We start from the raw sequence: 18,105 nt of genomic DNA, 5'->3' as shown, positions 1-18,105 counted from the left end.
CTCACCATAGCTGGTGACATCTGGCTTGTACTCATCAAAATCCAGAGCACCATTCATGAAGCCAAAGTTGGTGCCCCCGTGGAACATGTAGAGGTTGATGGATGCTCCTGTTTTGAGGACATCTGCTACGGAATTGACCATATCTGTAAAGGAAGGAAAACTCCGAAGAAAGGTTCAGGGCATCACAAATCAAGAAGCTAGTGTAACACAGTACGGACTGAACATGCAGACAGTCCAAGAATTTAAAAATCGAGCATTTTGTTTACAATCATCCCCCTCTCCTAATGCTTCATGAGCCCAATTTATGCCTGGGGTAACTCCAGTCATTTATAACTACTTTATATAGGGCAACCTTTCCAATTGAAATGATCTGCAGGAATAAATCACACACACCCCATCCAACATAATCTGCATTCCCAACTCAGGCAAAGTTTTCATTTACTTCAGTGGGAACTCTGCTTAAGAAAGGACCTTGATTTGCTATACTAATCAGGGATAAAAAAAAGCCAAAAACACAGCAAAGTGTGAATCCACTAAAGAGGTTATAAATTTACAGGGACCTGCACATTGCTGGATAGGAAACCGGATGCAGACAGAGTTACTGCACCATTTTTGTTTGTGTTCAGCAATAAACCCTAACTGTGTGATGATAATATAGGGTGCTCACCATCTGCGTCAAAGATATTATGAGGGCCGCCCCAGCTATCAAACCATCCAGTCCAATACTCCATCACCATCTTTGGCTTATTTTGCTGTTATAAAAACAAACCACAGAATTAAATGGCTGAGATGGCACGGTGATCCACTGCTCAGCACTCCTGATTTCCAGAGATCCATCATCTGAATGCTGTTTGGGGGAAAAGGCTCACAAAAGGATTCTTCCTAATATGACAGAAAAGATCTAGCGACAAAACATCCAGGACAGATGGGCAAAGCAAAGCCTGCAGCATGCACGATTCCTATGATCACACCATCAGAAGTGAAACACAAAGCAATTAAAAAAAAACCACAGGTGACACTACATAGTTCCACATATCATGACTTTGAGTGACTGGAGCAAAAAATAAACCAACTGCCATGGTTTAGCTTCTGCTAGAAATTCACATTTATAAATGTCTACTTATCGGCCACACCACTTTAGTTTAGGGGTTTGCAGGTGTGCTGCTACCAATGCTTGCCAAGGTGGGAACAGCAGACCATAGCGGCTTAATGCCTTTTTAATGCCACATATGGTGATGGCAGAAAAGCAGTAGCCTTTGCAGGAATTAGGTCTTCATTAAAAAGCAATTGCTTCCCATTTGTCACTGCTCGCCAGCTCCTTTACCGCTTATGGAATTCCGCTTGGCCCCATCACACCAAACCGTACCATATGTGATCAGATTTGCCAGCACTCCCCACTCAGGACGTTTACTTCTAGTCAAGGCAATTTCACCTTGTGTTTGATGCGCATGGGTTATCTGATGCTATGCGAAACGGATAAGGTAATGAGAATGAAAGAAAATGGAAGCGCAAGTGGCTGTAATGTTCTAATTGCTCCAGGTTCAGAGCAGCTCTTGATAATATACATCATCAATCAAGGTATTTAATCACCACCTGGAATAAGAGACCATAACAAGGACAAACAAACCAATGATTCAGACTCCATAAGAATGCACAGGGTCAGCCCCCCAACCCCTATAATTAACTAGTGTTGCAGAAGGAGAGCTGTTCTCCAAGGGTCACGCTGTACCTCATGATCCGCACTGATTAGGAGGTTGGTGGAGAACAAGCTACTTCTTGCTCCAGTGCCTGCTCAGCATGGCATGGCCAGTTACAGCAGAACCTCTCTAGCCTGTGTGTCATAAAGCCAGGTGAAAATGGCTGTATTTGCCCTTCAAAGTTTCCAAGAATATGTAGTCCCAGTTAGGTTCCAAGCTGGAAATAAGGGAGATGAGAGGACAGACAGGCGACAACCCAGAGTCACAAAACATTTCTGCAGATCGGTCCAGGCTGGCATTTTGGGGAGGAAGGGAAGGTGATGGAGGAGGAGGAAAGAGGATGCAATTAAAGAGGTGCTTGCCATCGTTTAAAAAATAAACTGGATCCCGTTTCACTGCTGTGGCACCTCACAACCAAGCTGCTCTTTGAGTGGAGTGCTCATTCGCCAATTCCCCAACCCATTCCTGTTAGAGGGTTGGGGACTGTTAGAGCGTTGAATCACTCCAGGGGAGGGCAGGAATGAAGCTACTACTGTTTGCCTGACACAGTCTCAAGACATCACCTCCACCGCCCATTGTATCAGCTACAAAGGTAAGTGTACAATGGGTTAATATACTGCTTGTGTCCTTTGAAGATCTGGGCTTAAATTTGATTTGGGTCAGAAATCTAACATAGTTCACCACCTTAGCTTATCCAAAGAGTCTGGCAATGCCCGCGCAGGAGAGGCTCAGGCTTGGAGTGGCAGTGTGAGGGCTGCAGATTGGCTGAGGTGCACTGGCAGAGCGGGGTGGTACCGTGAAGTGCAACAATAGGCAGTGGGGGGGCACTGCAGGTGAACACGGGAACATGTCGCAAAGCGGTGTAGCAGCTAAGATTGAGGTAGCAGGGGAGGACTAGGATAACAGAGGAGAGAGCAAACAGTGGCTACATACACGAGGCCCAATCAGCTCATGGAATCCATTCCATGAACTCTGTAATCCAGACCCTTTTTTCAATTTGCTCTATCAGAGGAGACTGAACTCTATGCCTGCGCACTGGCCTGCGTGGCAGTTCACTGGCCCCTGGATGATTAAATATTTCTGAAAAGCTGCTGCTCAGCCTGACCCTGACTTGGCTGCCTGTGTCTTAGGCACTGGACCTTTTATTTTTCGCCTGCTCTCGACATGGCTGTGACTGCGTGCGAACCAAGCAGCTTGGCAAACAGAAGGAGCCTTCACTCTGCTTAGTGAGTTCACTTGACTTGAGAAATACTTTAGTCCACACACAAAAAAAGAATTGATAAACAGGGGATTCAACTTTAAATTACCCTTAATCCCTCAGATATTTAGTAAGAATCCAAAGAACCTTCCCAACACCTCCCCGTTCATAAACAGTGGAGGGGATAAGATAGCTGGCTGTCTGAGATAGCTGGCTACAATTCACCATTACAGGACAGAAGAGAAGGTATTTCAAGCCAGGAACAGAACAATGCCAAGGCTCCTGTAAGTCAGGCAGAACTGCAAGATCCTCTTTAAAGGAAAGCCATAAACATCAGGCTAGCTCCATTTGCATAAAGAGCCCTCCAGCTGCAGGAAAGGAGGTCTCCAGTTGCAAGATCCAGTGCTATCTGCACATTAATACTCAAAAGCAGAGAGAACGTGGAAAACAGGAATGCTGCCAAAGTGAAATTATTCTGGCCTCTTTTCAGTGGATCAACAGCGGCATATGTAACGGAACAATGAAAATTCAGGTGAGAGGAGTCAGATCAGGACTTGGAAATAGGATATCTGCTCACAGATATCTCCAGACTCCAGCAGAACACTTCAGAATGCCATCTGTTCTCCCCACCGGTAGGCAAGAGGCACTGGGTTACGGCTGTGAAGGACACGCTTGCCAGAAAGCCTGCTGTGGAGTCCTGCCTTCTCCTGCCAGAACTTGTTCACTTTAATTGTTTAATCGATCACTCAATATTAGAAAAAGAATTACCAGACATTCAAATCCGTTAAGCACTAAAAAGGGCAGACAAACACAGACCTCATGCTGCAAATTCAATTCGGGCAAGGGGAATAATTTAATCACATGTCGCTGGTGGCTGTGTGATGTAGCAAATCTACCGTGGACATCTCAGCATCTTGCTCTTCCACCTCAGTTGTTCCCACCATGCCATTTCCTACAGATGCAGCTGAACTAGTGCCTCTCTCTCCAAACACTGTATAATTGAACAAGGAAGTTGGGGGGGCTGGTTATTGAATATCCAACCCATATCAAATTCTGCATTTTGCAACAGCCTGTACCTTTATACAGTGCAACCCAAGTTTTGCATATTCTCAGTAAACTGGAGGTTGGCTGTGTCCCCTCAGGGTTGCAATGGCTGCGGCTCCACTCTTGAAAAGCTGCAGCTTCTGTCCTGAACATTGAATCCCTGAAGCTAAACTCTTAGAGTTGGGAAACTCCCAGCTGCCCAAACCCCCAATTTTATGAGTATCCATGATCATCATGAAATTAGGATTCACCCAATATGGACTCAACCAGAACCTTACATCCAAACATCCTCAATCTTTGAGGCATTCAACGTTCAGAGCTTGATCTGCAGCTGGCATCTCTCTCTGCATTATACCAGAGCCACGCCTCAGCGGTAGAAATTCTGATGAAATGACACACACACACTACTCCTCTCTCCCCCCGCCTCCCCAAAGACAGATCCCAGGTTGCAAACACTAGCCAAGCTCCATAACCGAATGGCAAAGGAAGCAGTAAGTGAGCATTGGGGTGCAGCCACATTAAGATCCCATCCAACTTCCACTGAAATCAATGGAAAACTTTCCATTGATTTAAATGGGATTTGGCCATATATGAAGGGGAACCTGGAGCATCCACCACAAAAGCAAGGTATCAGTGCTTGGAGGCGACTGTTTTAATTATAACAATAGGCTGAACAAAGACAAGTCTTCTCATCTTACCTGTATTGTGTCCAGGTAGACCAGGAGGCTGGACTCCATCTTCTGAAAGTTAACAGTGGCCAGAGCTGTTGAGAAAGGAGTCTTCATTAGTGCTGATAGGTAATAAATACCCTCAACCAATGTAGTGTTTCCATATATCATGATGGGGCATCAACTCATCTCAGTAGGAAGATACACCAGCTGGTTTATGCTTACTGCTTGCTAGGTGAAAGGCACTGCGTCGTCCAGGAGAACTAGTGCACACGGCACTTTGACAAGGACCTTTCTCTGGCACAACATACATCACTGCCCCGTAACCCAATATTCACACCACAGCCCCTGCCAGGTGGAGGGAGAACCCTTAATGCTTCTTGTCCTTGACTCACATTCAAGACACACCAGTCCAAGAGCTCTGAGAGGTAAGGAGCAGTGGTACACGTACTGTTAATACAGACTTATGTTATTCCATTGTAATTTAAAAGAGCTGGCGTCAGCTCCAGCCCGTTCTGTCAAGCACAAGGATTCAAGCAGAATAGTTACAAAAGCCAGAGCCAGAATTTCACCATTTTAACCTTGATTTTATCAGATTTCTATAACTAATGGGAAAACCCTGAGACTGTGTCACAGATGAGCAAGTCATTTCTTTTATAAGAACAAAACGTGAATTTACTGCTGGTGGAACATGGTGGTTGAAAGCCCTGAAGACAAGGTGCCCAGTACTGCTCTCAGTGCAAATCAAGAAGAATGCCATTGGAACTGGTGGGAGAAGAAAATCGAGCCCAAGGTCTCAGATCAGGTACAGCATGGACAGCAGCAGTGTAAACTTTACGCACATCCCACTCCAGTGCACTTCAGTCCTGACCTGGAGGGTCCAGGAGTTTGGATTCTGTGGCCCATTCATCCCTTAGGTTCACTGTCAAGACTGCCAACGAGGTTGCCAATTAATGCAGACAGTGATGGTGGTTTATAAGGGATGAGGCCACCTGTCCACTAGGAACTGGTTTGTGGACACTAATACATTCTGATGAGCAGCTGATGAGACACTAGGGAGTTATAGACCTCTCGCAGATATGATGACGACCTAGCTAACTAGGTTCTCTGAAAGCTCTCCTTCCCTGTCCAAAGCACCACCCACCTTAGGAAAGCACATGCAGCAGCTTTTGCCAGGATGGCCCCAAAACAGCCACCCATGGCCTGGAGTCTAGTGCCTTGGTTGAAATTGTAATAGATAATCTGCACAGAGATGCAAATCCTGTTCCCAGGGCCCAGAATGACAATGGGCTGGATGCTGGAGACTGCTGTGGGGGAAGATACTTCACCCTACTCCAGCCTGTGGAGAAATACTGAAGCCTCTCTGCATAGCCATTCCACCCTCAAGGTTCAAAGCACCTCTGCAGCTCTTGCTCCTCCTTCCTTAACCCAGGTTGATGGCTGATGGTTCCATACACGATCTACCAGCTTCAGTGCTACCCCCAGATGTAAGGTCTGAGGCCTTTTTCTTTGGCTAAGCAGCAGCCACACTCGGACAGCAGCAGCCATGAGCAAAGAAGCAGAAAGTCACATCCCCTCTCATTTATATCAAAACTATGTCATATCGGGCTGTTAAGAAGGCGCTCCTGTCCTAATAGGACCCACCATCACAGATAAAGAAACACATCTTAAGACGCTTAAACAAAACTTTGTTTAATAGCATTCTGTCTGGCAAAGAACCACTTATCAACAGCTGTGATTGTAAAATCTATACCTCTTTATTGTTTTGCCTTTATGGTCCCTACTTCTCTATTGTTTATCTGTACGGTCTTTGATTCCTTGATTGTTTCTGTCTGTTGCGTAACCGATTTTGCAAGATTCAAATAAACGAAGGAGGTGGGGTATGATTGTTTAAAGAACTGTTTTGTAATGGGCTAGGAAGATAGATGGAAAATACTGTTTTGTAGAACATCTGTTTAAAATGATTGGTTAAGGTACAGCTAAGCAGGACTCAGGTTTAGCTACATACCTGGGGTCCAAAAGGAAGTTCTTTGGAACCTAATGCCAGGACATAGCCCAAATCTCAACACTCTGTCAACCATATTGTGCAGAAGCTGGAGGAACCCCAGAAGACCTGATCCTGACTGGTCACCAGGAAAAGTTTGTCTGCCTTATTGGGAGCATTGGATCCTTAGCGTGCATATTCTGTTTTGGTAACTATTAATGAATAGAGGCTATGGATATTACCGTGCAAGGCTCTTTAACTGGTAAAAGGCCACACAGCATGCAGAAGTTTACACACTGTGCTCTAGGAATGGGGTAATGGTGGGTACCTAAATTAACCAGGTTACGCCCTCAGCTCTACGAATTGGGTATGGGTGGCCCTGAGCCCTAGGGACTGGATACGAGTAGATGCCTTTTGCTTGGAGCCCTATGAACTGGGAAAGGGGTGGGGTGCCTAAAGTAACGAGGTTATGTCTTGAGCCCATAGAAGAGTAAAGCTGGGGTACCCTAGAGCATGCGGGTAACTCAGAAAGCCACAGCATATGGTATATGCCAGGGGTGGCCAAACTTACTGACTCCCGAGACCCATCTCCCCAATGGGCAGAATCCTCTCGCCCCACCACCCTGCTATAGGGCAGAAGCTCCGAGCTCCCCATCAGACTGGTAGGCAGAGAATGAAAGGGGCATATGGGGCTCCATGAGCCACCCTAACTGTAAAAAAGCTGCATATGGCTCACAAACGACCGTCAGGCCACCCCTGGCATATGCTGTGTCCATGGGTTTGGAGGGACGCACACCACCACAAGCCTTGCTCCCACCACTGCACTGATTCTGCTGCCAGCGGGGCCCTTCACAGCCACAGAGCAGGGCCCAGGAGAGAACTACAAGGCTGGTTACGATACCATGGGCAGATGCCTTTCCATCACAGATATGCTTCTCTGCAAGGCACCTGACTGCCTCCCACTAGCATTAATGGGAATCATGCACATATTTTAAAAGGAAACCAAGTCTCCACTGACCAGAAGAACAAACCAGCCCTCAGGACCATTGCTTTATTTTCCTCTCCAGTCTCATGACAGCAGTTTCTCCTCTCATCTTTCCGCCCATTTTTGCAGCAGATTCTATTACCTTCCCTTTTGTGTTTTCACAGCCACCTTGCTGCTGCTGCTGCATTGCTTTAAGCCCTAGTTATTCCGCGTTCCTGATTACTTGACATGTTGACTCTAATGAGCAGATTGTTATGACATCTAAAAGGCGAATCGGTATCAAAGCCCTCTCATCACACAGCCCTCTGGAAAAGACAACGCCAAATAAAGGAGAGCTGCAAGGCAGTAAACATTCCCAGAGAAGGCAGTGAGTGATAAAAAGGGGATTTCCATCCACACCCCTTCCAAATGCTGAGCTCACTGGCAGGGAGAGAGTGACCCTGTGTGGACAAGGCTGGAAACTGCTGCAGTTGAAAGGAAAACTAGAACAGGCTACACTAACACATGGTGCAACTCCAGAGGCTTCAGTTATTCCAGGAATGCATTTGGCCCTCCATTATTTTTTTTATTTTTTTTTTAATAAAAAAATGATTTAAATGTAAGAGCAAAGAAGAGTGTGGAAAAGCTCTTATTTTGTGATCTCCCTGCAATTCTCTCTGGATTGAACATCAACAACACTTATGACTGTGACTTAAGGGGTACAAAACATAGCACTGGCCCTGCAAACTGTTACACAGTAGCCCCAGTGAAGTCAATGGGAATCATTAAGTGATGAAGAACTAGTTGTGTGCGGGAGGGTTTGCAGGATCAGGCCTGGAAATAGCACCACCACAGTACGGTACTTTATACATCACCATCAAATCCAGACCACACAGAAACCGGAGCTGATGCACTTGGGTTTCTGTATGGCTAACAGCAGAGTAGCACTTAACTGGGTTTCTAGAAGTTATTTTCAGGGAAATTATAGCTCGTTGGCAGGATTTCTTTTTTTAAAATAGTATTTAAGAAAATATTTCCTTTGATTTATACCACAAAAGTCAACTTGTCCCTCCCCTGTCCTCTTCCTATCCCAAAAGCTCTATGCTCCAGGACAAGCATGCAGACACCACAGTAACCCTCCACCAACTATTTTCAACACTTCTAAAATGTGAGATTGTAAGTTACCATTCTGGCTTTTAATGAAGCCTTCTGTCTTTTAACCTAAAGCCCAAAATCCTAATAAAAGGTAATAGCACTTTTAATAATTGTTAGGATACCTGGTGCTTACATGTAGGCATTTTTAATATGTTAAAGTGAAACAATCAACCAGGGGCAGTATTTTTAGCAATCACAATTTCAACCTCTTTGCTCAACACCTCTTGGTATCTGATCTCTTCACCGTCCAATTAACTACAAAGGGAGCTGCAAATGCCCATCACCAAACAGGAGAAGGTAGCTATTTATGGTTAAACCTTATTATATCCAAGCTGTTCATCTGTATTAGCCCTTAAATCTACCACATGGCCTGGAAAGTGCTATATAGCTCCTCAGTGTTCCAACAGGCTGTGTAGCCATGGTGCAACTTTGCTGCCACCTGTATCCCAGTCATTGCATTGAAAATAAGGAGTGTGCACTAAGCTCTCTGGGTCAGGGACTCTCTTTCAGTTCCATGTTTGTACAGCACCTAGCACAATGGGGCCCTGGTCCTTGACTTGTGCTCCTACGTACTAATGCGACAAACAAAAATTAATTAATAGTAAAGATATACCCAAGGAAATACACCTCACCACATTTAAGGCATCAATCTTTTCCACCACCCCAGACTAGAAGTGTAGATTTATTTTTCCCCTTGAAAAGCACTGCAATGCTACATACCTCCTTCCACATAGCCAGAGGACAGTCCATCCTTGTTGTCAGAGGTCATTAACAGTTCCACAATTCCTCTGTCTAACAGAGCCTAAATGAAAAATAAAATCATTGTGCTGGGACCCAATTTAACATTTCACCTCGACACTATAGTAGTATAGTTCAGTATCATTTTTCTTTAGGTTGGAGGGAAGAGGATAAGGAACAGATGTCTTACCCTGAAGCTTCCAAACTATTTTTCATCCATCCACTGAAAGGAATCCAGGAAGCTTCATCTAGGGCCACAAGTGTGGACTTCATAGTGAGACACTGTGTTACTTTCTGGCCAAAATGGGCTATTTAAATATCAAACCACATCTTATTCCTGTTTCCATTGAAGTTAATGGCAAAATTCCCATTCATTTCAATGGAGCAGGCTCCTTCCCTTGGACGTGCTCACATTTTACTACAAGCATATATATTTTGAAGCTACCACAGCCCATTATCCCATCTCCCTTCATTTTTGCCCCCCAGAGATTCTTTATTTGACTGGACTGGCTCTCTCACTATCCTCTCAAATTTCAGGATTTACATATTTCTGTTGGGCAATATTTTGAATATATCTGGTAATTTCGCTGCTTCCAACTCCAAGGGGAATACAAGTGAAGGAGGGAAAGAGGAACAGTCTGCCTTCCTTACTGTGTAACATAAAAGACAAAGGTGGGTTAGTTGGATTGCCAAGTAACGGATACATCTCTCATTCATTTCTGGGCAAAGTCAAAGGGAACTGGCAAGGGAATCCCTAATGGTAAACTCTGAGTGGTGGCTTTTCTAAGTTCTCCAACGTCATTGGACAGTAAGTGAGGGGTTTTCAAGCTTTTGTTAATCACAGTAGAGCCTTATTTTAGCTTGTACTTTATATTTGTATTAGAAAAGAGCAAGCTGATGGTACAAGCTAGGGATGTAAATATCAGTTACAAAAGGTAACCATTTAAACTATTAAAATGATATCGGTTAACCATTTAACTGATATTTCACTTATTTAATATTCCTAGAGTGCTGCATTAATGCTAGGTTTGTGGTTATTTACTTATTTATTTATTTTACTTGGATGTAAGTAAAAAAACAGAATTGCTGCACAGTGAAATGCATTACAGGATTTCGGAGTGCAACAGGAAAACCAGAATTAGAAACAGAGTCAAAGGCAGACACGTGTCTGTACTCAGATAATCACACCAGCAGGGCTACTGAATGTGTGCTCATGTACCTTGTGCTGCTGGTACAGGCTGCCATGACAAGGACAGAGAGGGGGAAAGGCAGTACCTGACAGGGTATGATGGTGAGTTGTACTTTAAGGATTTTTTTTGTTTTTTAATTTAGATGTGAATTTTAGGACAATTGCACAGTGTTAACAACAAACACAAGTCAGTCTACCATCACAGATGGTCAAAGCGAGGTGAAGTAACCAGCCCATCACACTCAAACACACACAGGGGCCAAGCCAGGAACAGAATCCAGGAGTCCTAACTCTCAGTCCCTCTGCACCAACACTACGCCACACTCTCACCCAAAGCTAACAGCAGAACCTGGGAGTTCTGGTTTCCTAGTCCCTCCTCTCTAACCACTAGACAACACAGCCTCAGACAGCGGATTTCACACACAATACCAGAGCAGAAGGAAACAGCCTTGCAAAATTCTACTCACCCACTCACCTGGGGAATGTAATTTGTTTTGACAGGTGAGTGAAATATCATTAGCTCTTTCATTGTCATCATCATAATGGTAAAGGCGAGCAAGCAAATTACACCAGGGCTGGTAAATTGTCAAGGCTGATCTCAGGGCAATGCAATAGTGTCATCCTCATGCCAGGGTGGTATAGGACCCAAACAGCCATTTACTTACATACTCCTCACTTGATATGGGAAGTAGGAGTGGGAACTAGATAGACCTTTTAAAATGGCTCCGGCATTCTTTGTTCAGGCCAGAAATCAACCTTCTAACACATTAACCAGGACATTTCATATTTAACCCTCCAAGCAGGCGCTGACTGAGTCAGTGCAGGAGGGGAATCATTCAAAGAGGATTAGGAACATCGCCATGGGACTCCTTTGGTTGAATATTTGCAGGCCAGTTGTGAGGAAAAAGATGATTTGAGCCAGAGCTCATCCAATTAACTCTGCAACTGGCTTCGAGCACAAGGGTGCTGAAATACCTGCCAGGTTATAGCAGGAACTGCCAATCTCCTGGTAGAAAAGCAGGGGACACGGTGAGTTTATGGTGCAAACTTGGGCCTGTACACACAATACTCTAGGGAACGGAATCCTCGGGGCACAGGAGGACTGTGCCATCTGTTTGAAGCCAAGGGATGTGTGGGGAAGAGGGTAGGGAGGTCAGGCTTCATCCACCCCACCCAAGATCTTAATAGTTCCTCTGAATCTGACACAGCTGCAATACAAGCATCTGAAAACAGCACCTCTCCCGTCACTCACGCACACATACAGCAGGATTTTTAGGTTTTCACGCAAAGATCACAAAAATGACCCTCTGAGCTATAAAGCAGCCCCAGTTAACGTCTGCACTGGCAGTGGTGTTTTGTTGGCAGCAGGTGGGTGAGTCAGCATGGCTTATCTCTGATCCACAGAATAACACTGCCTCCTGAAGCGCTCACCAGGGGCCCAGCTCTGAAGCGCAAGCTGGGGCACGCTCTCTGCTTGATGAGGATGAGGGAGGCATTAAGTTAAATTAGCCTGCCTGTCCAATGTTGAGCTCCAGATTACAGAGGTTTAGGAAGAGGCTGTCTTTGGTTCACAGAAACCTCCCTCTGAGGGAGGGCATTAGGTCTGGCAAGCCTTAGAACAACCGCAAAACTGCTCCTGACATGGATAACAGGACTGAGCACAGACAGGAGACAGCCTTGCCCAGGGCCAGGTAGGGTGTGTCCCTTGTTGTCTGGGAAGACCTCATGAAGTGCAACTGTCAGCATACAAGGGCTCTTGTATGCAATGCATGGCTTAAACACGATCTCTTGCCCCACCCCAACCCCCCAGCAGGAGACAGGTTGGATCCCTTCACCTGCTAGAAGAAGATGGGTATGGGAGGTTGGCTGGATCAGACACTGACTCTGCTGAGGCTCTTCAAGTATTCTCAGGTCTCAGGAGGGGTTTGCTGGAGTGAGGAGTGCAGAAAAGGGGGAAGCTAGAGAGCATGCTTAGGAGAAGTGTGCCCCAGGAAAGAGTGGGCTTTCCAACATTACCATTTTAATGTAGGTCAAGTAGTGAGGGTCTTTGGCGTAGGAACCATATTCATTCTCCACCTGCACCGCGATGATGGGGCCCCCTTTCTTGTACTGTAGGGGGAGAGGAGAGAAGCTGATCACCAGCGCTCATGGTTTCTAACTTAGCTGAGACTGGAGTTATACCAGCCCTGGGCTCAAGGAATGAATCAGACTTCACCAGTTAAGATGGAAAAGCCTCTGCCTTCCGAGCTAGAGAAAACCTGCACTACTGCTGGACAGAGGGGCAGTGGGAGTAATTCAATGGGAGAGTCATCTTTCTGAGCACCTTTTTTCCCCACCACAAAACTACTCAGGAAAAGATGAGCTAAGGTTGTTCCCAAAACCCCCACTTAATAAGCAACTCGCTAGAGCTGTGAGGCTACCATGGCCAGCTGCTGTCCAGGCTAGTTCGTAAGGTGGAGTCAGCATGTTTGCCAGTTATTCTGCTGCTACTGCATAAGTGGACTCCAATGCTTACTGCAGCCAGGTCCTGGACAGAGAAGGTGATGAATTTTACTTGCCTGAAGAGGGACCACTCTGGCCATCAAGTGATCAAAATAGGCATCCACCGCCTCCGTGAAGCCCTTGTAGGTTGTTCTCAATTGCATTTCAGGGTCTTGGAGCAGCCAGCTAGGAGAGAATAGAAGAAGACCCCTAGAATAACAAACTGTTCAGGAGAAGCAGCAGCAGAGGGAAGAAGTGAGAAGCTCCAGCCCCATTAGTGCCACTCACTTACACATCACTGAGTTCAGGCAGGAAAAACTGCCATTTTTAGGTCATTTTGCTCAGCAACAGCTCCATCGTGCAAGGTGCTGAGGGCTTCTTGAGCGATGTTTAGCTCCCACAGAGCTAGATGGGAGCTGAAGGCACCCTGCATCACTCAAAGCACATGGCAACATTGGACCCTAAGCTAGAGGTACTCAGGACATAAACATGGCCTTTACTTTTATCCGGTGCTTTCATACACAGACAACAGTGATTTTGTCCTGGATTGACATTAACTATAGCATCTCAAAGGTCCAAAGTGCAGTTCCAGGCAAGACAGTGACTCATGACATGACACATTGTAAAGTTTGCTTTATCCTCTCTTTAGCTCACTCCCAGATCAAAACACACTCGGTTTCCAAGTCAAAGGAGCTTTTTTCCCTAGCAGATAGTTCTCTAAAAGCATTTGGGATCTCAGTGTCATGCTGGGCTCTTTCCGTTTCAGACATCAGTCCCAATAACAAAGATCCTGCCGCAGAAGTTTAGGCATTAGTATGGATAATGCAAGAGGCAGACAGAAGCCAGTTTGCTCTCCCTAGACTCTGCGCTGCGCCAGGAGGAAAATGTTTGCTTGTGTCATCAGTTCAGCAGAGATGACACAAAGACATAGAAGGGGCAAATGTTCTAAATGACGACAGTGACGTTACATTTATATAGCATCTTTTATGACAGAAGGAGCTTGTGTGTTGAAATCCCTTCACCCACGACTGCAGGGAAGCCACCTCTCTAGAACGAAATACAGCAATTATTTAGCAGCACAGAGCAACATTATGCAGCCCTTTATGTCATAAAAGAAAAAGGAATCCCATGGGGGATTTGAGCATGTTTCATGTAAGAAAGGAACACTAACAGAATCATTTTCCTGACCATAATCCCATTAAATATGTTTTACAATGCAAACCTCCACTTACGTTTGTTAAGGACTCCAAACGAAGATTCTGGATTCTAAGCACCCGAGTCACACCCCCTCTCAAACCCTGTACTTTGAATCTGAACTTGGGAGACTCAGTCCCATGCCAATTCACATTCACGATATCTCACGGACTAAGCACTGGACCTCAGAAGATAAAAAGGTTCTTTCTTTTTGAACTGGATCATTCTTGAGCCATCAGTGGGAAAAAAAAAAATGCCCTGACACAAAGAGGTGGGGGCAAATTGTAAGAGCAGCCAAGGACCTCCAAAGCCTATAGCGACAGGGAGGAGGAGTATTCTTGAATTTCTATATTCTTATAACCAATGCTCATTCATAAAAATCCATCCTAAACCAAGCTTCCAGCCCCTTCCAATCACCACCCCAATACACGGTGTCCTTTCAGCTGATCTCTCCCTTCACTTCTAGTGCAGGTTTACAGGATTTTACTGGTTTGTTTGAGATAACACAAGAACAAGTGATACATGTCCAAGCACAGCACACTGCATAGCTATTACAATCTAACCTCAGTAATCTGCTCATTGCCTCTCCCTACAGGAGGATGAATGAGCTAATGATAAGAGCAAGGATCTGAGAGTCAGAACTACTGGGTTCTATATCCCACTCTGCAACTGTCTGGCTCCAGCCAAGTCACAACCAGGCTTTGCCTCAGTTTCCTGAACTGTAAAATGGGGATACTATTACTTACTTTATCAGGCAAAAGGGGCTCTATGAGAGCAAAATACATTACAACGGTGACCTGGGATCAGCTAATAATGCTGTCATTTTCTATTAATATTATTTCTAGCCAATTGCTTCTTGTTATCACAAGCAGTTGTGGCATCATGAGTGATGAAGGGATGGGACAAGAGAGAAGCTCTGGAAGACTTCCACAATCTCAGAACTCTACTTCAATTTTGATTCCCCGGTGGCAGCACATCCTGCTGCCACCTAGGCCCCCAAGCTGGCACAAAGCAGTTTGTTGCATATTGTGGCAATGCGTTAAGGCAAAAGCTTCACACCCCTGCAGGAAGAGTTTGACTAAGGCCCCAGTGGCATCAGTCAAACTCATCTCCTGATAAGATTACTCTAATTGCATTAAATAGCCAAAACACTCTGAACTCATTTTGTCTGAGAGCAGGAAGAGTGTGAGCTGAAGCAAAAGTGAGAGAGATGCGTGAGGAGAGATCACCCCAAAATTTCATCTGAACCAAGTGCCTCCACTGAGGTTAAAGCTCTGGTGAGCAAGACAAGGAAGGATAAACAAGTGGGACTGAAGCTGGCAGCTGTCCCATTGGGATCTGGTAACCAGGAGAGATTCTCAGTGCTTACGTGTTCGATTTGGCTCTAAGAGGCTTTTACCATGACCGAGCTGCTGTAAACATGAGAGTCCGCTCATGCAGTGGCAGCGCGATAACTGGTAAATGTGCTGACTCCACCTTATGAACCAGCCTGAGCCACAGCTGGACATGGCAGGCCTCACAGATCTAGTGAGTTGTTTATAAGTGGAGATTTTGGAGATAATCCCAGCTCTTTTCCTGAGTTTTGTGGAGGAAAAAGATACTCAGGAGGACAAAGCTTTAAAAGAAGTTATAATAGTGGGTTGAGGGAATCATGGGATGTTATTGCTCCCATCCACATCATGTGTTTGTCCCTATAGAGCTATTAAAATGAGCCCTAGGGTGAATGAATCCTTACATCAAGTTGCAAATATTACTCGGTATTTTATAGATGGAGATGCATAAGGAAGGTAAATATAGGTCACACACTGAGTCAATGATAGAACGTGGATCTCCTAAAGTTCTAACCTGGAGCTAACCATTCCCTGCTCTAATCATTACTCAGCACACACTTAAACAAACAAACAAATCAGAACTGTTCACAGCAGAATTCTAATTCCAGGTTTACTGTTTGTACTGCTATGAAAGGACCAATGACTTAGTGGGAATCTTTCTGCTATGGGACATGACCATCACCTTGGAATACACAGGCTGAAACATTTGTTTGTTTCTTAGCATTATTTCTGAATCTCTGTTGGAGGCTGGGCTGCATGACCCAGGGAGCTTTTGTGTTGCTATGAACTTACAAATCCAAAATATCCAGTTTGTCTCAAGTAAATGTCTGAACACCTGAGCTTTTGAATCAAACAAAGAACCCAAATCCACATGCCTACCACGTATACTCTTACCTGGGAAGACCACCAAGATCCCATTCAGAACAAATATACGGTCCTGGACGCAGAATCACCCACAGTCCAACTTCAGCTGCCATGGTAAGGAACGCCCTAGAGATCCACACAACATTAATTATTATCTTGCTAAAGAACCACCTAGTTTCTGTGCATTTCTAATGCACCCATCACCATGGTTTGTAGGCACCAAAGCCAAGGAAATAGTTTGATGCAGCAACAATAGGGGATGATTCCAAATCAATGGGTTCCAAAGGTCCCAAAAAAACTAGAGAGGTGGTTGGCTCCATGCAGATGCATGATCTGTGGCAATACCATTGTTCCATTTAACTGGCATAGCCCGCCACCTACTCCACACAACAGAGAGCTTCTGACCTAACCATGAAGGCAGGCTGCCTGCAAAGTGAACTGAGGGCCTCTACCAGAGAAGAGGGATGATTCACCACTTGAAGATGGGACCAGCAGGCAATCTCTACCAAGCGCAATCACCACTCTACACACAAGGGAAAGTCAGCGGGGCAGTGCTCAGAGTCCATGGATGAGCTTCAATGTTGCCGAGGATGGAAGGGGAAGAGAGATACTTTGGGGGAGGTGGGGTGTTTGGAAATTGGGGAAATAGGGAATCCCAGTCAACTCTTCCTACTGTGGGTCTCTGAAAGCCTCAAGACCCCCCAAGATGAGAGGAAGTTGCCATCTTATCTGTTTTAAGTATTTGAGAATGAGAAAGAAGAGTCAGTCAGTGCTGGGTAAGACAGCACATGTGGGGGGCTTTTGGAAGGAGAACAGAGATTTATGATGGGCCCATAACATCTTAACAAGTATACCAGTAAATCTCCAACGCAAATGCAGACTAACTACAAACTTTTGTGGATATTTACATAGCAGAGCATTTAGAAAATGCTGCTCTAACCTAGAGGTGTCACCCACAAACTAATCAATGCTATTACTTGGCATTTCTGTACTGTTCCCATTTTACAGATGAGAAAGATGAGGCACAAAACAGACTGAGTGTTTTGCTCAAGGTCACATAGTCAGTGGCAGAGTTAAGCCAGATCTCCCAATTCCCAGTCTCCAGTTCTAAATCACTAGACTACACTGACTGGGTTACCCAAGAGGATATCCAGGTTGGGAACAGCTCCACGCTCAACAAAAGAGTCGCTAAACATGGTTGCTGTGAGTAAGGTCCCAATAGAGTTTGCCTCACTGATGTGGTCAGGAATCGTGTTAGAACCCTGCCGTTGTCCAGAGCAAAACTTAGAAAAAACCCTGCATCCTTTTCCATGCTAGAAAAGCAAACCAGCACACATTTACTATGTAATCACTTCTCTAGCAGTCCAGTTTATCCTTCCATAACAGAAACTTCATCCTAAAATTATTACTCAGGGAGAGACACTGAACCTCCAGACGGACAGGGTCAGAGATGTATTTTTACTCTAAGTACAGTCACATGCAAATCCAACAAGCCACTTGGGATGCAAACAAAGATTGAAACACACAAAGCTAATTGTTTTCACTGTTATTTCCCCCTGCCCTGCCCCCTACACTCAAGCCAATGATAGCAATAGAGT

The 18,105-nt window shown here is 45.1% G+C and overlaps 1 protein-coding gene across 4 annotated transcripts in view; it reads right to left on the bottom strand.

The window, feature by feature from the left end:
• The window catches only part of LOC137163864 (beta-galactosidase-1-like protein 2), a 41,207-nt gene that overhangs the window by 13,537 nt on the left and 9,565 nt on the right, over positions 1 to 18,105 (bottom strand). For 2 of the 4 annotated variants that reach the window (XM_067564266.1, XM_067564275.1), the window contains 7 exons: positions 16,538 to 16,633; positions 13,196 to 13,304; positions 12,654 to 12,746; positions 9,431 to 9,512; positions 4,638 to 4,702; positions 668 to 752; positions 6 to 143 (listed from right to left, as the gene is read on the bottom strand). In XM_067564266.1, coding sequence (XP_067420367.1) covers positions 6 to 143; positions 668 to 752; positions 4,638 to 4,702; positions 9,431 to 9,512; positions 12,654 to 12,746; positions 13,196 to 13,304; positions 16,538 to 16,633 — 668 coding nt within the window. Of the gene's footprint in view, positions 1 to 5; positions 144 to 667; positions 753 to 1,758; positions 1,915 to 3,528; positions 3,887 to 4,637; positions 4,703 to 9,430; positions 9,513 to 12,653; positions 12,747 to 13,195; positions 13,305 to 16,537; positions 16,634 to 18,105 lie in introns of those variants that run through there. The other 2 variants (XM_067564294.1, XM_067564284.1) reach the window with 2 other exon arrangements.

Source organism: Emydura macquarii, unplaced genomic scaffold (assembly GCF_026122565.2).
Source record: "Emydura macquarii macquarii isolate MOO-44397 ecotype Brisbane River unplaced genomic scaffold, CSIRO-AGI_Emac_v2 contig_312, whole genome shotgun sequence".
Classification (NCBI taxonomy): Eukaryota; Metazoa; Chordata; order Testudines; family Chelidae; genus Emydura; species Emydura macquarii.
The sequence above is the reverse complement of the archived record's forward strand: the minus strand, read 5'-3'. Positions and strand labels throughout refer to the sequence as shown.